This window comes from Herpailurus yagouaroundi, unplaced genomic scaffold, assembly GCF_014898765.1.
Source record: "Herpailurus yagouaroundi ecotype Mexico unplaced genomic scaffold, PumYag 187, whole genome shotgun sequence".
NCBI classification, from domain to species: Eukaryota; Metazoa; Chordata; class Mammalia; order Carnivora; family Felidae; genus Herpailurus; species Herpailurus yagouaroundi.
The window spans coordinates 1054148-1079014 of NW_024412418.1; the positions used below are offsets into that span (position 1 = coordinate 1054148).

Below are 24867 nucleotides of genomic sequence, written 5' to 3' on the forward strand. Positions count from 1 at the left end.
GTCCCCGCCGCCGCCCGCCCGGCCGCCCGCCCGCGGCCGCAGCTCCCAGACAATGGAGCGGGAGCTGGAGCAGCAGGGTGGGAGGGAGCGAGCGCGGCACATGGGCTGCCCCTCCGCCCCGCCGGGTCCTAGTGCCCTACGGATCCCCAAGCCCCGAGCGCCCCCGTGCACCAGGTCGGGGAGAAGGCCGCTTCCCTGGGGGACGGAGCCACAGGGGCTGACCCGCCGCTACCGAGAGGGACTCGAGGCGTTCGGGTCGCTCCCTCTCGGAAGCTCCTGCCCGTGGGGGAAACGGCCACTTCCTCTGCCTCACGCCCGCCCCACAAGCACCTCACCTGTAGAGGCATCCACACCTGAATCAGGAATTCAGGGATGTGCGGAACTGAGCTGCAAGGGTGGAAAGGGGGAGAGAGGGGCCAACAAGGCCCAGGTGACCATCACCTGGGCCTTCGCTGCTAGAGCCCTGGACCACTCCTGTGGAAGAAGTTCTCAGGGGCGGACAGCTGGAGTTTCCTGCCTAGCCCCAGCTCTGGGAGGGGTCTGTGGGCCTCAGGAAGGGCCAGGGCCCCTCTGCTCCTGAGGGAAGTCCTTCCTCCCAGGTCCTGGCCTCCTGGCCCAGCCTTGCCTGCCAGGCAGTTAGGAGAGGTCCAGACCAGGGCACCTGGCTGCACATTAGCATCTCCCGGGCAGTTTAAGAAACTGGGCGGGGGGGGGGGGGGGGGCGCAGAAACGACATGCCTGTAACCCTCTACAAAACCACTGATCTAACGTAGGCCAGGTTGAGAACCATAGTGCAGGAAAATCCCATCTGATGAGGCGAGGAGGGAGGACAGGCAAATCTCCTGGCTGCCAGCCCACCAGCCTTTCCTATTCTTACACTCAATGGGGGAAGGGGTATCTTCATGGCCCTCCCCCACATCCACGCTATTCCACCCGAGCGGTTGGTCAGTTCCCGGAAGTTTTGTAAAGGGCGCATGCCTTCCTCAGGAAGGAATGGTCCACGAGGGAAGGGTACCCAGTACTAACAATTCTGTTTTGCCCCCCTCCCCTCCCTCCTTCTCTACCAGCTTCACACTGCCCCTGCAGGGACAAGTCAAGAACACAGAGCGGCTCTACAGGAAAGGATTTAGCCCGAGGGAGAAATGAAAGCAATCCAGACTTTGAGTAAATACATTTTATATGGAACAAGATAATAAAATAGCGTGCATTTTATTTAAAACCAACCAAGCGCTGATAAAAATATATCTCACTGCAGCGGTGATTCCACATCAAACCTTAACAGTTAAGAACTGGGAGTTTAATTCATTCTTCACATCACGTGCTGGGCCTGGCGGAGGACACCCACCTCCCCCGGAACCTCAGAGAGGAAGAATGAGAGCCCTGGAGGAGAGGGCTCGGGTGGCAGGCTCACGCTGTCCCGCTCAGAGCTTGTGAAGGGAAGGGGCCCCGATGTGCGGCTCTAGTGTGTCTGCTCCGCACGCCTCCGGGGCCACCAGGGTGGACCCTGATCAGCAAGTCCTTAGTGGCAGGAGTGGAGGGAGAGGGAGGGGTGGAGAACCGTCTGGAGCTGTGCAGACAGGTGAGTCCTCCTCTCTCCTCCAGTGTCTCTGGAATCCCCACAGGGGATCTGATGGCCACCGCAGGGTCCAACTTGCAGGCACAAGCCTATGAAGCAGTCACCTTTTGCTTTGGCTGAAGGGGAATCAAGAATCTGAGAGGGAAAACTCTCTTCTTGACACAGAGCAGCCACAGTGCACTTTCCTACATACAGTACAGTGGCGGGCAGGCAAAGGGCCCTGCTGGCTCGGATTAAGGCACTTAGAACAGACTCCATGTACATCCTTGCTCCCAGCCCCGGGTGGGAACTTCCCCCTTGCCTTCCCCTCAGGTCCCACATGCCCTGCCTCTTCCCCAGAGCTAGGCAATGAAGAGCATGCCTGGAGGGATTGTGGTTTGGGTGGAGCGCAGGGCCGGAAGGAGACACACGAGGAAGGAAGCCTGGGGACTTGGCAAAGGAGGAGCTAGGAGAGCATCGGGAGGAAGGCAAGGCAGCAGCGGAGGGGAGCCAGCTGAGTCACAGGAGACCAGGGGCAGTGATGTTCACTGAGAGCAGATGCACAAGCCACGGGGAGGCCGTTCCAACCTGCCCCGACTGAGGCAGGCTGGGAGCAGCAAAAGGGTTAAGAGACAGACAGAGAACCCAATCCCAGACAGAGAACCTCAGAAGGCAGGGCCCCCGGGGACCCGCATGGGGAATGGTCTTCCTCTTTCTCAGCCGGGGGTGGGGGGTCCGGTGAAGACAGGAAGGTTCTGACAGTTCAGAGACGGGGCAGGAAAGGGGCAGGGTACTGGAAGGAGGGCTGTGCGATCCAGAAGCAGTGCAGCTCTTTGGTACGACGAGGACGACGCAGGCAGCCTTGTCCTGGCGCCCCCTCACTCCTCCTCCACACCCCGGGGCCCCTTGGCCGCCCGCCTCTGTCGCCAGCGCAGCTCTTCCACCTGGCGCTCCAGGCCTCGAACCTTGGCCTCCAGTTGGGCCCCTGAGGCCCGGGTGCCAGTGAGCCGGCTCAGCAAGGCGTAGAGGGTCAGCAAGGCCAGGAGGAGCAAGGCCCGGGTGGAAGGGTCGGGCACTGACCTCACCAGGGCCACAAAGCCGGCCAGGAAGAGGACAAGCTTCAGGCCCCACAGGATCCGCCCCAGCAAGGCCAACACCAAGCCAAGGAGCAGGGACAGAAGCCAATAGACAACTAGGGCCCCTGCTCCCCACAGCAGGAAGGTCTGGACCTGGCTGGGGCTGAGCTTCAGGCCCTGGGTGAGGTGATCTCCTGGAAGAGGGAGAACCACAGAATCAGCCAATCTGGAGTGGTGAGGGCATGGGGTGGGGGGAGAACCAAAAAAGGAGCTAAAACTCCCTGCAAAGGAAAAATCCTTCCCCACAGGGTCACAAAGGTAGGAGCTTGAATGTCAGTCAGCTCCTGTTCCTGCTGGCTGGGGGCAGATTACTTCCCTCGCCTGAAACCCAGTTCATCTGCAAAATGGGAGTGATGCTCTGGGCCGCGGGTAACAATTAAATGAGATACTATGGCTTAGCCAGACAGGAAGCAAACACCTGGTAAGTAGGGGCAACCGTTAGCCTGCTCTTATGTTTGCCTCTGGCGACACCTGGCAGGGGTTAAGCACCTGGGGAAAAGTCTGCGCCCTGAAAAGATAAGCTCCCACAAATAGAAGGTGACAGGCTAAGCTCCAGGGGACCGAACCAGTACTCTGCCACTCACCATCTAGCCCCAAGGCATTCAGCAGCTGCGCAGCAATCCCAGACAGCGCGAAGAAGGCCACCGAGATGGCTGATGAGATGGCCCACATCACCTGAGACAAGGTCTGTGGAAAGAGCAGGGCAAGGAGAGAAGCTTATAATCAATCATGCCCTTCTCCTTTAAGCCTCCAACCACTGTGCAGGCAAGGCCAGGAGGGAACGTCCCTCACCTCCTTCTCAGCCAGAGGTTTGCGAACCAAGCCTGGACAGTAGGCCGTGTCTCCTTCCAAAACTGGAACTCAGGACATCTGGGCCCTAATTCAACCGATTTGCTAGAAGATTTTGGTGATGGTAGTAGGTGAATGTGTGTGTGTAGGGGGGGGGGGGGGGGGGGTGGTCATCAAATCTCTATAGTTGTCACCCTGTAGAACTGGGGTCCTCCCACGGAATCATGAAGTCGTGGAAGCAACATCTGTGAAGGGCTAGGATGCTTCAACGAAGGAGGAGTCCCTCAGGTCTACTAGATTATGGATTTTATAAATGATCATCTCAAGTGTTTAGAATGACCTATCAAAAGCATGTGATGCCATACCTAGGATGTCATTAGCTGGCAAAGACAGCTCTGTCTTAAGCCCCTGAGTCAGGCCTACCTCTACCTCTAGAGGGGAAGGAATTTTCAGGTCTTGACATTTTGCCAATTTAAGATTTTAGGTCAGATTTAGACCAAAGTCAGACTCTGTCGTCATCCAGTGACATGGGTTTATAAGGACTGGCCCGTTTCCTAGTCTTTCTGACAAGAGAGGGCAGGAATAAGGGAAATTTCAGGAGAGCTACAGGCCCTAGGGTAGGAATCGAACAACGGGAGTGCGAAAAAGCGGGAACTCTCTGGCTGCATCTTGTACAATGTGGGGCTCTCTGCAGCAGGGATTATGACACAGAGAGGATGTGGACCCAAGACGGGGTGGCCATGAACGTCTCCTCCTTTGTCTTTCTTCGGTGTGTGTAGTCACAGCAGGAAGCACCTTCCTTACCTCTGAAACCAGGTGAATGGTCTCTGGCCCGAGCCAGGCCTCCAGCGTTCCCCGCACAGATCGACCTATCTGGCTCAAGAGGTCAACCGGGGCCTCCCTCTTCTGCTGGCCTGGTGGCACGAAGTCTGCGTGGGACTGGGATGATGCCGAGTGGAGGAGGATGAGGGCCACCAGGACCGTCAGGATGACTTTGAACACATGCTTGCCCCGCGGTGGGCCTGCCATGGCTGGGTCTGTTGGGAGAGCAGCACAGGGTGAGCGGAGCGCCAGAACGGGCACGGACACCCCCCGAATGCCCTCCTCTACCCCCACCCTGTTAGCCAAGAAAGGCAGAAGTGGGCCTTTTAACCTCAGCTGAGCACGACCTTTTGATTCACCGGTTCCTCTTTCACATTCTTCACCACTTGCACGTTCGTTCGTTAACCGGCAAGTAGTCTCCAACGCCTCAGGGGAGACTAGATCTAGGATTGTTCCAGTTCTAAAAATCTGAAGGCCCGTCTCTAGGTCTTAGGTGTTACGGGCATAAAACAAATATAAGGCTTTGTCCCCAGGGAGGTTATCATCTACTTAAGATCAAGCAGACATAAAAAACAACTTAGGAAATATAGCACATAAATAAGATTCCTGCCGTGTAAAGATGTAAAGAGAAGTGCTCAGGTATGTGCTCAAGCAAGAGGAAACTGCATATATGCCTCCTGCCCTGCAGGACCATCACAGGAGGTGGTATTAACCTCCTACTGGTAACAGATGAGAAGAAACAGACTCAGGGGTTAGGCACTGCCCCAGGTCACTGGGCTAAGTAGAAAGGTCAGGGTTTGAAGCCAGGCTTCTGCTTCCAAATCGCACACTTATTTGGGAGAGAAGTGGATCTCAACTGTGGCTGCTCTTTGGAGCCACCGTGGAGCTTCACAAACTATTGATGCCTCTGTCCCAAGTTCAGACTTTCTGGTGTCACTGTCTGGGAGTGGTTTAGGCTTGAACCTGCAAAAGCTCCCCGGGTAATTTCGCTGTGCCGAGCTGAGACCCACTGACACAGAATGACCTCAATCAACTCCCCAGCCCCCAATGTAGGCAAAGGGTTAGAGCACAGCCTTTAGGGAAAGATATTATTAATAAAAAGCTAACCATGTGCCCCCTATCTCATACAATCGCCACCATCAGGTAGGCATTGTTACTGTTCTCCATTTTACTGAAGAGGAAACTGAGGTAGGATAAGCAATAAGGGGGGGGGGGGGGAGCCAGGATTTGAACCCAGGTGCGTCCGATATCAGACCCCTCACACATACTGCCCTGCCGTATCATCTCTGAAGTCAGTTTCAAAAGTGATTTAGGGGGCGCCTGGATGGCTCAGACAGTTAAGCGTCTCTTGATTTCGGCTCAGGTCATGATCTCACAGTCGTGAGATAGATCCCGAGTTGGGCTCCGTGCTGGGCATGGAGCCTGCTTAAGATTCTCTCTCTCCCTCTCCCTCTGCCTCTCCCCTGCTCACTCAAGAGTACTCGCTCGCTCACTCAAAAAAAAAAAAAAAAAAAAAAGGGATTTGGAGAGTCACACAATAGATTATTCACGGGCTAAAATAAACTTGGCATCTAGCAATCATCTCCGTGAATGACTCCTGGTGACAATTCACTTACCCACTTTGTGTTTTGTACTCTGAGCTCATCTGTAATATGATGCCGCAGGCAAGTTAAGACCCAACAAGCACAGATTCATTGAAGCAGGTGTGGACCAGCCAAAAAAAATGTTTGCAAGTTTGCTATTTACCACCGTGCTTGAGAAATGTCAAACAGCACCAGCAAATCCCCTGTTCTCTCCCAGGGTCAGAAATGAACCTGTAGCTCCAGGGAGTTTCTGTGATTCAGACCCAATGATCAGAGGCTAAGCCATGCCCCTGATGTAGGAGCAGCCAGGCGTTTGAAGTTTTTGCAGGTTACCAGATCACTCTGGGAGTTACCCAGAAATCAGAGCCATCAGGGTGGAGAGGGATTCTTACTTTGTAGAAAGGAGAAGAGTCCAAGAAAGAGTTATAAAAATATCCTATCCGGGGCACTTTCTGGCCCAGAAACACCTGCCCTGAGTTCCTCTTGAGGTCTGTGGAATCAAGCAGGGCTGCAAAAACATGCATTCATGTGGAGCGGCCTCAGGCTGGGAAGGCTTTTACTCTTCTCCCCTCTTTGGCAGAAATCAAGAACCAGATGGTTCCTGCCTGCCAGTGGTCAGACAGGAGGGAAGCACAGGTCAGTTCCTAAGCTATCTGGGTCATAACCACACTGGGGACTTAAAGAGCAGGGTTGCTATCTTAGGTTGGATCCTATATCCAAGGACCTCCACCAGGAGGGATCAGATGTCGTCTCCTCGGTTCTAGAAGGTCAGGGTGATGTGAGCTGCTCCCCCCATGGCGGCCTCCTGCATTCTGTGCCAGCCTCGACTTTCAAGCAGACATCTGCCTCAGTCAACAGGAGCTGGGGGACCTTGGAATAAACCCTCCACAGTGAGGCCATCACTGGCTCCCCAGCTGACCTTCTGAAGTGCACCAGAAACCAAATCTAACAGGATTCTAGAGGGTGCCCTTTGCAGATGAGACTGAAGATCATTGGCTGGTCCGTTTCTTCAAATTGTTTTATTTAACAGGATCCCTTCTCATTTCTTCCAGGTTCTTTCTGCGCAGCAAGAACCAGACTCACTGTCATCACACCTCCTCACTGCAGCCCAACCAAATACTTTTCATAAAGAGAAACCATGGCAGTCAAGAGCCGGAGCAGCCTTGAGCTCTGAGAGGAAGTAGGTCTTAAACATATTCACCTCCTGCAGTGTCTGGCCTCAAATGGTGGCACTCAACAAATTGTGTGTGTGTGTGTGTGTGTGTGTGTGTGTGTGTGTGTGTGTTCATATTCACACATACAAGCAGCCATCTGCCCCAGTTCAGTGTGTATGTGAATGATGTTAAGCATAGACGTTTATTTCTTGCACGTGTGTGGTGCTTTATAATTTACAAAATGCCTGTTACTTCGCTATCTCACTGAACTCTTCCAACAATCTTACAAGGTACTGCTATTCTACATTTTACTCAGAAAACTATGGCTTAGAGAGGTCAGGGGAGTTGTTCAAGCTCGCACGGCTGAACTGGGTGAGACTTGCCTCCGGAACCCAGGATCTAAATCTCCTTCCGCTTGTTCCAACCCCTGTGCTGCCTCAGAAACACAGGGCCCTCAAGGCACTTAAGAGTTCCACCAAGTATGAATGAGCTCAAAGTGAGAGGATATGCAGAGTCCCGCCAGGAGCTGACCCACCTGCGGCACATGGTTTTGTACCAAGAGGTATGAGGACAGCAAAAGATTGGGGCCAGCCCTGCCACTTCTGTCCAGGTACCTGGAAGATGGCTCGGGCGGGGCCAAGAGAACCCGGCTCAGCTGGGGAAACTGCTCCACTTAACTATGGTAGTGAGAAGGCACTATATGTTTAGCTGTGGTTTGCCAAGAGGGCAGGGTGGGGCAGTCCATACACCCCCTGCCAAGGCTCCTTCCTCGGGATAGCTTCCTTTCCCACCATGAATCACTACGTGGCAGGAGGGGCAGCTGACTTAGTGCCCTCTGCTGGCCCCGATTTCCCCCATCATTGCTCAGAGCTGCCCCAGTGGAGCAGTGGTTCTCGGCTCTGGTCGCCCAGCAGAAAAGTCTGTGGAGCCTGTTCAAGCAAGGATGTCTGTCCCAATCGGGGCCATCTTAGACGCTCCCAAATAGGGGCTCAGGATTTTGTTTGTAGAGCCCCTTGAGGATTTCTGATGCATAACCAGACAGCTGCCAGAAATGATCAGCAGCAAAGGAAAAAGTCTATTCTAGGCAAAGTCTCTAAAGTGTGGCAGTGCGCGCGTAGGAACCTAGACTTCCCTCCCAGGCTCCATTCTGCCACAAACTAGAAGCCACCGCCTTATGCCTATGACTTAACCTGAGTTTCAGTCTCCTCAGTGTCAAATGGGGTTAAGCAGGCTTAAGAATTATTACGTGTTTCTGCAAGAACTTTCTAAACCTTAAGCATCAGTAGGAATGTTGCCATTCACAAACTGCCAATAACACCGCACCGCTCATTACATTGTAGCATAATTCAGCAGGTTTACATGCCGGCCTCCCCCATTAGACTTCCCGCGCCTCCGGTTGAACTTCACTTTTTTTGGAATCCAGTGCCTAGCACAGAACGATGACTAATGGATGCTTGTTAAATGAATATTAGAAACTCGCCAAGGTAGCAAGGGAGAAGCGGGGAGAAGAGGCTTATTTTAAAGTTGATCCAAATACGCAGCGGCCGCCGGAGCAGCACAGCTGCGTCGAAAGGAAGCTCCTTGACGGGGCGAAGCTGCCACTGAGGAAAATGAAGTCAGCGTCCCGGCAGGTGGGGGCAGCCCCCGCTAAACCCCTGGCAGCTGCTGCCCAGCAACTGTTTGGGGGCAGGGCGACGGGCAAAGGGGCAGCTTCCTCCCCAGGGCCCAGCCTCCCCCCAGACAGGGTGTCAGTCGCATGTGCTATTTCGAACAGCAAGTCCCCTGCCAAGCCCTGCTGGGTGGCGTCGCTGGCAAGGGACGCGGCGCGGCCCAGGGGTTCGAGGTACCCCAAGGGGCTCAGGGTACCCCAAGGGGCTCAAAGCGAGGCCGCGGGAAGCTGGGTCGCGGGGCGGGGGCGACCGGCTCAGCGCTAGCCTCCTACCCCAGCCTGACAGCCGCCCCGCCCCTGCCGGACCTCTGAGCAGCGCTCCGAACCCTCTTCACCCCGGAAACGCGTGCCTCCCCTGTTACCTAGTAACGACGCCCCCTGTTGCATAGCAACGAGGATTCGGATCCCCCGTTTGTTTCCCCCGCTGGGGGCCGTCGGACCCCTCCCCACCCGTGTCCGCCAGGCCTCGCGACTCCGCCCTGCTCCCACCTGCAGCGGCTGCCGCCTCCCCGTCCCGCGTTCTGTCCCCGAGCCCCGGTCTCGACTGGCACTCACCGGGCTCCGGCCACTACTGCCCTTCACGTGCGACTTCGCTAAAACGCGCCACCAAACCCGCGCCTCAACTCCGGGGCGTTGGTTTATCGTCTGCGCACGCGCAAGGCGGGAGGAGCCCGGGGACCTGCCGGTCCCCCTCCCCGCCCAAACACCGTGCCATGGGCGCATGCGCCCTACCCTCTTGATCACGTTTCTCCCCCCCCACTGAGCATTCCCACCAAAAAAGAGTGGGATCAGAAGTTCGAGCTGGGAACGGAAGTTTCTGGCAGGAAAGGGGGAAGAAGCGGCTATATCTGAGCTGTGCAGTAAGTAAACTGAATCTTTGAAATTCGGAGTCGAAGCCGGGCCGTCTCTTCAAGCCCTCAGCATTTCGGTCCACGTAGTTTCAAGCTACCCAGTACCTCCCGGGCATTGTGGGAAATGTAGTTCTAACCAAGAGGCACCTGGTCTTTTTGAGGAACTTTCGCGCTAAAAAGGCACAAAGGAAAAAGGTATTAGGGGAGCAGTAAGAGGTACCAGCTCTGGAAAGATGCGTCCGCCCCCTCTGAGAGCGATTATGCACCCGAACCCTGCTGATGGCTCTCGAATGTTCATTCAGTTATAGAGAAGGAAAGGAGCCAACTTCCAGACCCCATTTCCACACACACAAAAGCAAGATTTGGCTGGTTTGTGATTCTAGGCACTTTTTTCTTCATCCGTCTTGACCTCAGCTGTTTCAACTTTACTATCCAGTCCTAGAAGTTCTTCACTTCACGGTGGGGTGTGCAGCCATCTTCCTCTGGACCCTTATTACTCCCTGCATCAGCTAAGGGTCTCTTCCAGAACAGACTCTAGCAGCACCCTGGGCCTCACCTTGTAGCTTTTCTAACAGTCGCAATTTTACATTTGCTTGTGAGATGTTTCTGATCTGTAAGGACTGCCAATCTCCCAGACTCCTGTGCAAGAAATGTAACATTTTGGGGCACCTGGGTGGCGCAGTTGGTTAAGTGTCCAACTTCGGCTCAGGTCACGATCTTGCAGTTCAGGGGTTTGAGCCCCATGTCAGCTCTGTGCTGACACCTCAGAGCGTGGAGCCTGCTTTAGATTCTCTCCCTCTCTCTCTGCTCCTACCCGGCTCTCTCTCTCTCTCTCTCTCTCTCTCTCTCTCTCTCTCTCAAAAATAAACATTTAAAAAATGTAACTTTCCCCCCCGCCCCCTATGACAAGTCACTTTCTTTTCAAACCTTTTCTATCTGAGCAATAGAAATAATCTCAGACAGGTGCCTGGGTGGCTCAGTCAGTTAAGCGTCCTACTTCAGGTTGGTGAGTTCGAGCCCCGCATTGGGCTCTGTGCTGACAGCTCAGAGCCTGGAGCCTGCTTTGGGTTCGGGGTCTCTTTGTGTCTGTGTTCCTCCCCAACACGCACTCTGTCTCCCTCTCTCTCTCAAAAATAATAAACATAAAAAAAGAAGAAGAAATAATCTCAGTTCTTCCCACCCTTAGCCTTCAGAGTGTACACACTGGAAAATTCACATGGGGCCAAAGTGTGGGGGCGGAGGGTAGGGGCAGTCATCTAATCCTCACTGTCAGTTAACTGCATTGTCTTACCTGCTCTTCTGTTACTTTTCCACACAGGCTGCCACTACATCTACCTGGGAAATGGAGCTTTTCTGGGTTGTTGGCCGATAGCTCTGCCTCTGCTCACAGTGGTATCTCTAAGACCTAGTAGTGTGCCTTCCTGGCACACGGTAGGCACTCAGTAAGGATCGTTACTGGCTCTCTCTTTCTCCAGTCTGTCCTCCTCCAACCCGTCCAGTAAGTGTCTTCCAGAGGAATCTTTTGGAAGTGTAGTTGTCACTCTGCAGCTCAGCTGCTGGTCAGCTGCCAGCCCCAAGTCTAACTGCCTCTGGTTCAAGGCCCTGCCTGAAAGGATCCATTTTATTTCCTACCACATCCAAAGATGCAGGATGCTTGGCTTGACGGGCAGCCTGTCATTCAACCAAGGACAGTTATGAAGTCCCTGCTGTGTGTCAGGGGCTGTGTTAGACTCTGAGGAACAACGGTGACCAGAACAATGATGGTTCCTGATATCACAGCATTTGCCGTCTAGTGGAGAACACAGATATCAAACAGATACTTGTAAACAATGATATAAGTAAGTGATTATAGCTACCAGAATAGCTTGGAGAATTACAGGGTACTGTGGGGGACTGAACTTGAGTCAAGGGTCAAGAAAAAGGCTCCAGAGGAAGTGCCATTTAAAATGAGATTGAAGTTTCCTTTGGAGGCAATAGGAGGGGAGGAGAGAGGAGGGAGGTGTGCCAGGCACAAGTAGTGAAACCAGCCAGAGGGAGTAAGTTTGAGGACTTGAAAGGGAAGCTGGAGAGAAGATCAGGTGGTGGAGGTCAGTAGGGGCTAGATGGTACAGGACTTGGGGGCCAGTTTTCTCTGCCAGGAATACTCTCCCTCATTCAGGTCTCAGCAAAAATGTCACCTCCTCAGACATGCCCTCCCTGAATACCCCTTGTAATGCAGCCCATCTCTCCCATCCACACCACTTCCCATCCGTCTTTCTCTGATTTGTGTTATTCTTGGCCCTTACCACTCTCTGGAATTTTCTTCTTAGAGTTGATTGTCTATGCCACCCCCCTCCCCCAAAGAACGTAAGCTCCAAGACAGCAGAAACCTTGTTCGCCATCACCATTTGTATCTCCAGTTACCAGAGCAGAGTCTGGCACGGAGGCACCCAATCAATATTTGTTGAATGAATGAAAAGCCTGAGGAATAGCAGAAATAGATTTTTTCATGGAAAGGGGATCACTGGCTGTTCTATAAAAAGTGGATTAGAAGGAGGCTAGGCTGGAAACAAGACCAATTAGGATGCTATTTTACTGCTGCAAGGGAGATAATAGTGGTTTGGACAATCTTGCTTGGCTTCAGGGATAATGATAACAAACACGAACGCGTGTATCATACTTATTACGTGTCAAAGTACAAAGCACTTTTTAATATTAATTCCTCACAACAACCCTGTGAGTTAGTTCAACCTTTGTTATTTTACAGATGAGGAAATTAAGGAGAGAATGTCATACAGTTTGCTAGCTGGGTGAGCTGGGATTAGAGCACCCACAGGCTGGCTTCAGAGTCCATGCTCTTGACCACTATGCCTTACTGCCCTATATACCTGCAGCCATGCTTCTCTCCAAGCCTATGTGCATGCTCTTCCTCCTCTTGGGATGCCCTCTGCTCTCTTCTATTTGAATATTGCCCACCTGTCAAAATCCAGCTCATTCACACCTCTTCAGCCAAGAAGACTTCACCGATCACACCCGTCTGTCCTGCTTTGTCTGGATCCCTTATAGTCCACACCACGTGTTCTGTACATGATTCCTTAATCTTATCTTACAGGTATCCACTTAGAACCGACAGATCTGAGCTCTTCCAGCCTAGCTAAGTCGTGCAGGAAAGGGGAAGAAAAGGTAATGACTTGCCCAAGATCACAGCGCGAATTGGTAGTAGGGGCAGGACCAGAACCATTTCTTAGCCAGGGCTAGTTTCTCTATCCCTCTGTATCCGCACTTTCTTCCCCGGTCACCTAGCAGTGACTTTCAAAGGGCAGTCCTAGATACACCTGCCTCAGAATCACGTGGAGTACGCCCTGAAAATACATACTGTCTAAGGCAGACCCCGGGAATATGCATTTTAACAAGTTCGTCAGGAAATTCTCATACGCTAAGAAATTTGCAAGACGACGGTCCCACGGACCAGCGCAGCGCCGGTCTCGACAAAACCTCGTTCCTCGCATTGGCTTTAAATTCCCACTGCATTGTGGGAAATGTAGTTCTGACTTCGTGTCCGCCCCCGGGAGCGCTTTACGGAAGGAGCCGAGCCTGTCCGGAAATGGCCGAGTATTCCCTGGCGGGCCCTTTCCTGCCCGGCTGCATTGTGGGAAAGGGCAGTTTCCGTTAGGTGCTGGAGGCTGAGGCGCGCGACCGGCCGCAGCCCCACGTGAAGCTCTACGCGAGCATCGCTCGGCGGGGCCGCTCCCCGCCAGCCGCGGAGCGTCCCGGAAACAGCGGGGGACCGGAAGCGGCCCGCGGCGGCGCAGAAGCGAATCCCGGAGCCCGGTGCCAGGCGCCTCGGAGCGCAGCGACGGCGCCATGTCCCTGATCTGCTCGAGTGAGTGTCGGCTGCGGCCGATCGCGGGTCGCAGGGGGCCGGAGCGCGGAGCGGGAGGAGCTGCGGGCCGCTGCGGTGCCGGGGTCGGGGCGGAGGCGACAGCAGGGCTCCCGGGGGGCAGGGCGGCGGCTTGTCAGCGCGGGGGTCCTCCTCCTCCTCAGCGTGGGGTGCATTTGCGCAGCGCTTCACAGTTTACATAACGCCTCAAGTTTATTGTCGCAGACGTCACTGAGGCCAGCCACCTCGTTTACGCAGTGAACTGAGGCCTGGATGGAGGGAGCTTGGTGCAGGGAGACAGCTGTGGTGTAGGAATCGGGCTTGTGCAGGACCTCCCTTCCCGATTGGCTTTGTGATCTGGCGCAGGCTCTGGGCCTCAGTTTCCTCATCTGCAGAAAGAGGGCATTCATTTGCACGGGCTGACGCCGGAGGTCCCGCGCGGGTAGTCAGAGATTCTGCAGTTTGCGAAGGTCACACAGTGAGTTGGAGGCAGTGACAGGGCTGGAATCCAGGCCCCTGGCTCCCAGCCTCAGGCTGCACGGCCACCAAACACAGCGCACATTTATAAAGCCTTTTGGTCTACGCCCCGCTTCCAAGTCTGTGATCTCATTTTATTCTCACAAGAATTCTCCAGAACAGATGTGACGATCCGGGTTTTACAGATGAGGATGCAAGGCTCAAGGAGAGTGTCGCATGGGCGGTGGGGCTAGTTTCTCTGCCCCCTGAATCCATGCCTTTTTCATGCCTTGCGCAGCCTTGGCTTTTGGTATTTTAATGCGGCGCGCATCCGTTTTGCATTCTCATTGTTCCGTCAGGTTACGAGATCATCCCTTTCTCTGTTTGCTTCCAGCTCTCCAGCCGCCCCCCCCCTCCTCCCCGCCCTGCTCTTCTCGGAACCCCTCCATAAATCCAAAAACAGTGGGGAAGGGAAATGAGGGCCAGAAAAAGGAATCTTTCATATTGAAGAAATTGCAGCTTGCAGAGTGTTTTCTCGTTGGTTGTCCCCTCTCTGTCTCGCGGAAGGTTCCCCCCCCCACCCCCCACCCCCATTCCCAGCACCATCCTTCCTTTAGATGTTTACACGAGATGTTTGCTGGGTGCCTGCTGGGCATCTGCATTGTACTGGAAGTCAGAGACCAGCCATAATCCCTATCCTCAAGGGGTGCATCGTCTACTGGGGCCGGCATGTAAATGATACCTCTGTTGGGGCTTGTGAGGATGAGTTAATCAATGGAAAGTGTTTACAGTCATGCGTGGCACCTGATAAACACCACATAAACGTTTCTTCTTGTTATAACGCTTGTCACGTTGCTGTGTGATTTCTTTGTCTATTAATCCACCGAGGCTCTAGGTAGAGATTTGAGTGGCCGTCTGTATCTGTGTCATAGAGCATAATGGGTGCCGAAGCATCTTTGTTCCAAACGGAGATGGGTGGGGATTATCGACTGCTCTGTAGGTGCGTGACACATCGTAGTCGCGCAGAATCATTTGTTGACTGCCTGTCAGGAGAGCGATGGAGAAGCTAGTCGTGTAGCCGTACAGATACGGGGGCCTTACAAAACTGGTTGTCACGTCCTGCTTTCTGTTGAGTGTGGGGACATGTTTTGTTGGGGCCAGTGGCCTGTGAGGCATCCCCTTGTCCCAAGGTCCCTTTCACCACCCCAAGCTCACTGCCTGCCTTTTCTCCACAGTCTCCAATGAAGTGCCCGAGCACCCATGCGTGTCCCCTGTCTCTAATCATGTTTATGAGCGGCGGCTCATTGAGAAGTATATTGCGGAGAATGGCACAGACCCCATCAACAACCAGCCCCTGTCTGAGGAGCAGCTCATCGACATCAAAGGTGCCCGGCGGCTGGCCTCCGTCCGGGGCTGTTGTAACTCCAAGCTTGACAGGGTGGGAGGTGGCGCCGGCCCCCAGAGAGGGAGATAGTGCTCTGTTCATGCAGGCTGAAGGGGAAGGGGGGGGGACGGGGAGAGGAAGAGTCCCCGCCTTACGGTTCTTCGCATCCGCTCTCCCTCTCTTGGCAGTTGCTCACCCCATCCGGCCCAAGCCTCCCTCCGCCACCAGCATCCCAGCCATCCTGAAAGCCTTGCAGGATGAGTGGGTGAGTCCCTGGAAGGGAACCGACGGCTCCCTACTTGAGGAGGGTGGACCACGGCACTAGGACTCGGGTGGGAAGGACGGAGCCTCGTGTTTTGTTTGGAGGGGCAGGACGATCACGGAGGAGGCGGCGGCCGGTTGTCGAAGTCGCACAGGTCCGGGGTCCGGGTTTAGCTCCCTTGGTCACTTGCCACGTGTCCTTGGGCACCTCGCTCCGATGTGAGTGCTGGGTTTCCTGACGGTGACAAGAACTTGGGCCGATCTCTCCGGGTTCGGGGAGAATTAGAATAAGGTCAGAGTGTCACCCTCGTGACATCACGGACTTGTCTCATTTGTGGGTGTATCCGCGGCGCCAGGAGCAGCACCTGGTACGTAGTAGGTGCTCTGCAAGATGAAGGAATGAATACGTCTTGAGTGACCATCTTGCACGGCACCCGACACAATGAGGACAGTCCTAAATGTCGGCAGTGGCATTATTACCCCGACACGGGGTGGGGGGCGGCCGCGTGGCACTGAGATTTGCCAGGAAATCAGTGGAGACGGGGGTGGGAGAGAGCCGGCTGCCACTCCTCTCGGCGCCCCCTGTTGGCGTGGGGCAGGAGCTCCGGGGCGGCTGCCAGCGCATGCACGGTCCCGGCCGTGGAAGGAGGAGGCCGTGTCCTCCTAACCTGGCCTCTCCTGCTGGGTGCTCCCTGACCCTCCCCACCCCTCACGGTGGCGTGTCCCTCCCCCCAGGATGCAGTCATGCTGCACAGCTTCACTCTGCGCCAGCAGCTGCAGACGACCCGCCAGGAGCTGTCCCACGCGCTCTACCAGCACGACGCCGCCTGCCGTGTCATTGCCCGTCTCACCAAGGAAGTTACTGCTGCCCGAGAAGGTGCAGCCTCCGCCCCGCCACTCCCCCCTCTGGGCCGGTCCTGCTTTGTAATCCCCCGTTTCTAACGTGTTCTTCTCTCCCAGCTCTGGCTACCCTGAAACCCCAGGCCGGTCTCATCGTGCCCCAGGCCGTGCCGAGCTCGCAGCCGAGTGTCGCGGTGAGTGTCCACCCCTCCCCGCCCGTCAGCAGCCCCTGGTGTGTGGGGTCTCACGCGGCTCTCCTGCAGGAGTCTTTGGCGTTCTGTGCCCTCCTCACCACTACCTCTCTTGTCTTCAGGGTGCAGGCGAGCCGATGGATTTGGGCGAGCTGGTGGGAATGACCCCCGAGATTATCCAGAAGGTGAGTTGCTGGAGGTCACTTGGTGGGGATGGGTCAGCCCTCGGGGGGGGGGGGGCCCCCGCCCCCCCCCCCCCCCCCCCCGCCGTCCGCCTTGAGTGCGGTGTGACTAGAAACACCGCTCCGTGTGTGGCTCGGCAGAGTGGTGCTGAGCGCGGGCTTGGCCCGCACTGCCTGCGTTCGTGCTCTGAGGTCACCGCTGACAAGCCCAGGACCTTGGGCCGACTCAACCGACTCCATGTCCCGTTTCCCTTCCAGACCGAGAGTAAACGGTGTCTATTTTCTAGGCTCGTGGAATTTACAAGATTGTAGTTACTGGTAGTGCAGGTTGGAGCCCTTACTGTTACCGGGGTTCTTTGCAGGTCGTAGAACGCTTTGTTACACGTTTTCGAGGGAGACAGGACAGATGGAGAACCTGAGGCTCGGATTCAAAGGCAGGCTCCCAAGAGGCCGAGAGGGCCCGATTCCAGGGCCAGCACCTCTGTCGTACTCACGGCCTCTCCTTTTGTCGGAGCTGCTCGTTTGTGTCTTGTCCGAGCACTTTCCCTGCTCAGCTTGCAGCCTCCTGGTGCACATGTGTGAACTGGGTCTGGGAGCCCTGCACTGCTGGCTCAGGTGCTCACTCAGCCATTTGTCCCCTCTGAGGCCTTGGGCAAGTGACCTCACTCCCCTGAGGCTCAGTGTCCTCCCGCATGAAGTAAGGTCATCCGCACCCCCTCATCAGGTTGGGGGGAAAAGTAAGCGGAGGTGACGCACGTGAGCCTTTAGCACAAAACTCGGCAGATCGCAGGTGTGGGTGCCACTTGTGAAGGCCTAGATGTGACCAGCGTCCGGCGTGCCGCTGGCCTGGCAGAGTGCTTGGTCTCACGTTGCGCCTGTTCCCCTCTCTTCCTCAGCTCCAAGACAAGGCCACCGTGCTGACCACGGAGCGTAAGAAGGTGAGTCCTCCAGAGCCAGGAGAGGGCTGGCCGGTGGAGGCGGCTGACGCCTTAGGGGAAAGGGGGCTCGCCGAATCCTGCACTCACTGCTGCTTTTGTGGGGGGCGCTTTTCCTTTTTCTCAGAGAGGGAAGACTGTGCCTGAGGAGCTGGTGAAGCCGGAGGAGCTGAGCAAATACCGGCAGGTGGCATCCCACGTGGTGAGTGGCCAGGTCCCCGCTAACTGGGAGGCGGGGTGTTGCAGCTGTTGCTGGGGTGGGCGGGCCAGCGGGGGGGGGGGCGGGGGGGGGGCTGTAGAGCTGCCTGGGGGCCCCGGCCACTGCGTCCCAGGGCTTGTCTTCTTGCCCGGGGCTGGCTTTCCCAGTAGTGCGGCGAGGGACGTGCCGCCTCCAGGCAGAAGGCCAAGCGCAGCGGATAAGGAACAGAAGTCACTCTTGTTCCCCTGGGCCCGGGGTGGAAGTGGGGGCGTTGCGTGGCTTCGTGGCTGGCCTCGGTTCGGCCGTGAACTGGGTTTGGTGTCGTGCCCTCCGCTCAGGGCTTGCACAGTGCCAGCATTCCTGGGATCCTCGCCCTGGACCTCTGCCCTGCCGACACCAACAAGATCCTCACTGGTGAGAGCCGGTCCGGCCCCGCGGGCCGAGGCGGGGCGGGCGGCAGGGTAGGGGCACGCTCCTGTCCTCTGCATGGGCCCGGGGTTGCAAAAGTACCGTCTTCAGCCGAGGGGTGCGGGTGGGCATGACTCACTGTTGGATCTCCTTTGGGTCCTTTCCAGGAGGGGCGGATAAAAATGTTGTCGTCTTCGACAAGAGTTCTGAGCAAATCCTGGCCACCCTCAAAGGCCATACCAAGAAAGTCACCAGTGTGGTGTTCCACCCTTCCCAGGTAAAGGGTCCTGCCAGTCACCCTGGGTCCCTCATTCCTGCACCCTGGTTTCAGTGGTTTAGGGTTGCAGACCCAGTCACCCAGCGCCGTGCCGTGTCCTTGTGAAGTGAAGTGGGCCCGAGGAGGAGCACCGAGCCTCCAGAGTGGGCCCTGCAAGGCCTTTGTTTACAGCCGTGGGTCGCCCTGTCCTCCGTGCAGAAGCCCCTAGAGCAGTGGCCTTCAGCCCGGGGAAAGGGAGGCAATGAGAGCTGGAACAAGCAGACTCAGAGGCACGTGGCGTGTCAGGAAAAGGAAGAAAGTCCTGTAGTGTTTATAGTACAAACTATGGAAAACAAAGCCGAGCAAAAGCTTAACGTATCTGGGAAGGACAGGTGCGTCCGCGTTCCCATGGTCCTGCGGGGTCGGGGGGAACTTGCCGTCAGCCACTGAACACGGTGCGGGCTAAAATTGATGGAGTTGCTGGTTTAGAGGGTACAGGCAGCCTTCAGACCAGATTAGTGACATGGTGGGATTGGAGTCTTTAGGTCTGGGACGGTTTGGGTCTAAGACTGTAGGATTGTGGCTGGGTCTGTGCTTCCCAATTAGCCTCTTCCCTGTCCCTTAAGGAAATTAGAAATAGGTGAATACTGTGGATTTTTCATAAAACTAAATGTTTTTAAAATGGGAGGCACTCCTTTCCTGCGGCCAGGTGTTGATAGGTTGTTTCTCTTACGAAATCGTGTCGATGAAAGATGGTAGTTGTTTTTACCTTATAGTGTTTAATGTCCTAACCCAAATAATTGGTGCGTGTACACGGTAGAAGTTCTCTCTCTGCCCCAAATCTTTCTGAGGATTAACTTGCTCCTGAAATCCTGGAGTCTGTGATGCAGCAAAATAGGCCCTTGCAGACCCTCACAGACCCTCTGCTGTTCAGAAGTACGTGGTTCCTGACGGTAGCCATTAGGTAGCTACATGTGTCCATTTGAACAGAGTGAAATAAACTAAAATAAAAAAAAACTCAGTTCCTCAGTTGCACCGGTCACCTTTCTCTCTCTCGTACTAGAAACAGGGCGTGGGAGATTGCTTTCTGCTACAGTTACCCTTCTCACTACTAGACAGTGAAGCCTTCTCTTCTAGGCCAATGCTGTTTGAGTTACCATTTAAAAAAAAATTTTTTTTTTCAACGTTTTTTATTTTTATTTTTGGGACAGAGAGAGACAGAGCATGAACGGGGGAGGGGCAGAGAGAGAGGGAGACACAGAATCGGAAACAGGCTCCAGGCTCTGAGCCATCAGCCCAGAGCCCGACGCGGGGCTCAAACCCACGGACCGCGAGATCGTGACCTGGCTGAAGTCGGACGCTTAACCGACTGCGCCACCCAGGCGCCCCTTGAGTTACCGTTTTAAATGCCGTTTACCATTGGCTCTCACGCATCACCAGTTGGATGGATGGTTCTGGGCAGGACAGGCCTGAAAGAGAAGCAGTTGTTGGGCTCATGGCCATCTCCACCCCCCTTTTGTAAGACTGTTGGGGTCGATCTTTTCTGCCTCTGATATTTTGCCTCTTGTTTTTCCTTTTAGGAGCTGGTGTTTTCTGCCTCCCCAGATGCTACTATCAGGATCTGGTCGGTCCCGAATGCCTCTTGTGTGCAGGTTGTTCGGGCCCATGAGAGCGCAGTGACGGGCCTCAGCCTCCATGCCACTGGGGACTATCTCCTGAGCTCCTCCGATGACCAGGTGCGGTCCCAGCCCAGACCCCGCAGAGGCCTGCTGGTCTCCAAGCTTGAACATCCGGGGAGGAGGGAACACCTTCCTGTTGGGCACCCACTTTCTTACTGGCTCGCTGTCTCTATTTTTTCAGTACTGGGCCTTCTCTGACATCCAGACAGGGCGTGTGCTCACCAAGGTGACAGATGAGACCTCTGGCTGCTGTAAGTTGTCATAGAGGCACTGGGCTCTGTCTGTTCTTTGGCTGCTTATCATTTATTTATGTGTTTTACTTAACCATTTGCTCCTTTGTTCTTAAGATTTATTTACCACCAGTGCCGGCCGGGTGCCAGGCGTTGTACCGGGCACGGTGAACAATGTGAAGAGAGGCCCCTTTTGCTGTGCTGGCCTCTCCCGTGGGCTCTGACCACAGCTCCCTGTCCCTCCCCCACAGCTCTCACCTGTGCACAGTTCCACCCCGATGGACTCATCTTCGGAACAGGCACCATGGACTCGCAGATCAAGATCTGGGACTTGAAGGTGGGACATGGCAGCCTCCATCTGAGGCCCGGGGTGTGAGCTCGTGCCTGTGCGGTGTGATAAGTGCCAGTGGCACCCGGCCCTTGGGTGTCCCAAGGGCAGAGACACGGTGGCTGTGCGTGCGTGTGTGTGTGTGCGCGCGCGCGCGCGCGCCTGTGTGTGATGTGATGGATGTGGCCCGGGGTCTTGGGCTGGGCCATCTACCTCTGCGATTCCTGTTAGTTGTCCTTCCCTAAAGGACGGTGGAGGATGGCTCAGAGGTAGGCATCTGGCGAACTCCCCATTTTCTCTGGGTCGTGACCAGTGGGTGACGTTGTACCACTCGTCCTCCACCTGTAGGAGCGCACCAACGTGGCCAACTTCCCTGGCCACTCGGGCCCCATCACCAGCATTGCCTTCTCAGAGAATGGCTATTATCTGGCTACGGCGGCTGATGACTCCTCTGTCAAGCTCTGGGATCTGCGCAAACTTAAGAACTTTAAGACACTGCAGCTGGATAACAATTTTGAGGTGCGCCCCCTCCCTTCCCCAGCTCTGTCGGTTGCCTCTCGTCACTTGTTGATTCTTCAGTGAATAGTCTAAACTGCTTCTGCGCATCCCTAGTTGTCCCATAATTTCTGTTCTCGTGCGACCTCTCTCCTGGTTCTGGCAGGTGAAGTCGCTGATCTTCGATCAGAGTGGCACCTACCTGGCCCTTGGGGGCACAGACGTCCAGATCTACATCTGCAAGCAGTGGACAGAGATCCTTCATTTCACAGGTAGGGTCTGACCCTGGGATCCTGAGGTCTCCCGAGTGTCCTGGCCCAGAAGGAAGAGGGTAAATAGCACGAGGTTAGGAATTTCCAGGGAGTAGGCCTGAGTTTGCCTAGGCAGCTTTTACTCCCTTCCTGAGGCGATAGAGTTTAGTGGCTAAGAAACTGCACTCAGGAGTCAGACTGCTGGGCTTTAAAGGCCGGCTCTACCCCTGCAAGCTGTGCGTCGTTGGACAAGTTACTTAGTCTCTCTGGGGAACGATAATAGGGCATACTCAGTGCGGTGAGTGTGTGAGGTTTAGCTGAGTTTTTATATATGTATAGATGTATATGTATGAAGTCATGTTTACGCACATAAACGTATAAACAGATGAAATAGCTGTGTACTTACACACGTACACATGTGCATAAATAATTAGAACCGTGTTTGGCACGCTTGTTTCGGATTTGCCATTGTTCAGCATTGTGTCTTTGTCTTCTGTGGGATTGGAGCAGTGACTAAGATCCAAGCTTTGCACTAATGGAATTTCCAGTCAGTTGAGGAGGGTAGATGTGGGATGAGTTCACAAATAATTACTTGATTGCAATTGGTTTCTGAAGTTCATTTATTTTGGGGGAGAGAGCGCTTGTGCGGGTGCAAGCGGCGGAGGGGCAGAGCGCGAGGAGAGGGGATCCTTAGCAGGCTCCACGCTTAGCACGGAGTCCGACACGGGGCTCGATCCCACCACTGTGAGATCATGACCTGATCCGAAGTCAGGAGTGGACGCTTCAACCAACTGAGGCCACCCAGGTGCCCCTACTTAATTGCGATTGTAAATGTCAGAGAAGAAAAGCATAAAATGCTGAGACTGCGGATAGTAGGGCTACTAACCTCCTGATAGTTGCGTGGCCCTGGGCACGTGACGTCCTCTTTGAGAGCCGTAGCTTTTTCATTTTTTAAAGCGGTCACATTGGCACTGCTTTGCAGATGGTGCCAGCTGGTGACACAGAAATGGCTTGCGTGCTGACAGAGTGCCTGCTGCACACTTGGGTGCTGAGTGAGTGGCAGCTGTTAGCTGTCTTTGTTGATGAAATTCTCATCCTCATTAGCAGGTTGTGAGCAAGACCCAAGATGCTTCTCCCACCCCCGTGTTCTCCTGAGCCCGGCTCGGTGTGTGTGTTCCAGGGGTGCCCAGGCCTAGCTGGAACCCTTCGTTGGGCTCCGGTGTTTTGGAGTGGAGCGGGGTGCAGCAGTGGGCCGGAAGCACAGCCTGGGCTCTGTAGTGGGGGCTCCAGGCGTTGTCCTAAGCCTTCAAGGAATTTGCTCTGATGCTCCTGAGCTACCCCAATCCAGCAAGGCACGTCACCCAGCCCCTTCTGCCCTTGCTACAGCCCTGCCCTGTGCTGGGGGCCCAGGTTCCCTAAGTCGGAACCCCCTGAGCTAGGACAAGCTAACGGACGGTTCCGATTATAATATAAGCAAGGAGTTGGAACTAAATATATGCTATAAATAAATACGAGTCAGCTGAGCACTGAGGTTTTAAACGGAACTGAAAACTCAGCCCAATTTTTAAAAATAAGGTGGTGAGAAGTGGAAGAACAAGACCATGTCTGCTTGGTCTGTCCCGCCCTCTGCCGGCTCCCAGTCAGTTCTAGGACTTGAACTGCGCAGAATTGCAGTTGCCCCAAAAGCTCAGGCAAGGAGGAGTGACGTTCCTCTGTTCACTCACCCCACAACAAAAACCTGAGTTGTCGCTGTGTGCCAGGCGCCGAGTAAGGCCCTGGGGATGGATGTTATGCAGGCTGGACTAGCGCCCTGCTCTCGGCAGCATGAGTCCACTGGGAAGTAGCGAGCACTGACCCAGGGAGGGCTGGACAGACTGGGAGTAGATCATCAGGATCCGCACTCAGACCCGAGGGGGAGAAGCCTTCTCACCTTTGCCTCTCGTCTCTCTCCTCAGAGCATAGCGGCCTGACCACAGGGGTGGCCTTTGGGCACCACGCCAAGTTCATCGCTTCAACGGGCATGGACAGGAGCCTCAAGTTCTACAGCCTGTAGGCCCTGGCCCTTCTGATCTGGGAGCTGGGCCTCATCTCAGTAGAGGGGTAGAATTAGGGTGGGGGGGTGGGGGGAGGAAGGGGAGAGACTAGCGGGGGAGGGGGGGGGTCTCTGGGGCGGGACATTCACATCATTTCACTCTGGTCCGGGTGGTGACCTGAGAGTCACGGCGGCGGGGACCACCCTCATCCATGCAACCTCCAGGCCTGACAGGAAGGATCATGGGAGGTAGAACTGTCACTCTCTGAAGGCTCGGGTCGGAGCCCAGGGCCTCTCCCCTCATGGCGTTCATGGAGTGTTCCAGTTCCTGGGAGATGGGGAGAGGCTGAGCCAAGGGACGTGTGAAGGGATGGGCATGAGGGCTCTTGCAGGTTTTTGTAAGCAGTGATTTAGTTTCATTAAAAAAAGAAAACAATAAACCTAGCACCTTCCTGTGTGTGTCTGTAAAAGGAGCCTTAAGCCGGGATGGTCAGGGGGAGGAAGCACGTTTGCCAGAAGGATTCTTTCATACCCCTGCAGGCCTTGACCTTGGGTTTCAGAGGATCTCCTGTCACTGGCACCGCCACATCTTTTCTTTGTGGGACTGGCTTCCACAGCAGCCCAGAAGGGAGGGAGAAACAGCCTTTTCTTGCTGGTGAGGAACTGTGAGCATCCAGGAAGGACTCCCTCCGCTGTGGGGGCTGCGAAACCTGTCCCAGGCTGGCTTAAATCAGACATTCCAAGCTCTGGCTTTTGAATGTTTGAAGTAGAGCTGATTCCAGGGGAGATCTCCAGAGCATAAATAAACATGGAAGATCAGATAGTGAAGGTGAAGGCTGCTGTAGGGGGTGAGAGTAGGATTCTTGCTACTGAAGGTTGGGTGGCCTCTAAGGGCTTACAGTCTTCTTGCTTAGGACCTAAAAGCGGGGGAAGGATGCTGCCGGGAGGCCAGGTTTCCCAGGGGGAGTGAACAAGGCCCGGGGAGGGGCAGGAGGGAGGCCAGGGTGTGTGACCCGGGGTGGCCCAGAGAGGTCTTCTGGACCCTGGATGAGAGCCGTCCCGTGACCTGATGGGAGCCAGTAAGGGAATACGAGGTGAGAAAGAGGGGGTCCGTGGCTGTAGATGAGGATATGTTCTGGGGCGGGGGGCCTGGGTCGAAGCACAGGGTCCATGTCGATACCCAAGAGCTCCATGTGTGTTTTGCTGGGCCCCTGTTCCCTGTTCGAGAAAGTTGGGGCATGCTGTTTTCTCCTTTGGAGGGTCCCGTTGCTTCTTGGCCAGTAAAACCTTTGAAAACTGCAAGAAAAGAAACCCTTTAACTT

The 24867-nt window shown here is 55.1% G+C and overlaps 2 protein-coding genes and 1 long non-coding RNA gene across 4 annotated transcripts in view; 2 read left to right on the forward strand and 1 right to left on the reverse strand.

Moving 5' to 3' along the window:
* LOC121043345 (uncharacterized) overlaps positions 1-1824 on the forward strand; it is a 3113-nt gene extending 1289 nt beyond the window's left edge. The window contains exon 2 of the long non-coding RNA XR_005796792.1: positions 1068-1824. This is a non-coding gene — a long non-coding RNA (uncharacterized LOC121043345). The remainder of the gene's footprint in view (positions 1-1067) is intronic.
* TMEM109 (transmembrane protein 109) lies at positions 1170-9396 on the reverse strand. 2 transcript variants are annotated; one of them, XM_040495002.1, is made up of 4 exons: positions 9264-9396; positions 4285-4517; positions 3276-3378; positions 1170-2825 (listed from the first exon to the last, which is right to left on the reverse strand). In XM_040495002.1, exons 2-4 carry the CDS (start codon positions 4507-4509, stop codon positions 2434-2436), a joined length of 720 nt encoding a protein of 239 aa, XP_040350936.1. In that variant the 5' UTR covers positions 4510-4517; positions 9264-9396; the 3' UTR covers positions 1170-2433. The 2 variants fall into 2 exon arrangements, with proteins under 2 accessions (XP_040350936.1, XP_040350937.1); XM_040495003.1 differs by having other exon boundaries at positions 9198-9384.
* A 3780-nt stretch (positions 9397-13176) lies between these two features.
* On the forward strand, positions 13177-23638 carry PRPF19 (pre-mRNA processing factor 19). The gene is made up of 16 exons (XM_040495005.1): positions 13177-13421; positions 15110-15259; positions 15447-15523; positions 16255-16396; positions 16480-16553; positions 16673-16735; positions 17629-17670; positions 17795-17869; positions 18205-18280; positions 18442-18551; positions 20111-20266; positions 20391-20460; positions 20691-20776; positions 21116-21286; positions 21429-21534; positions 23469-23638. Exons 1-16 carry the CDS (start codon positions 13403-13405, stop codon positions 23564-23566), a joined length of 1515 nt encoding a protein of 504 aa, XP_040350939.1. The 5' UTR covers positions 13177-13402; the 3' UTR covers positions 23567-23638.
* The last annotated feature ends 1229 nt before the right edge of the window (positions 23639-24867 follow it).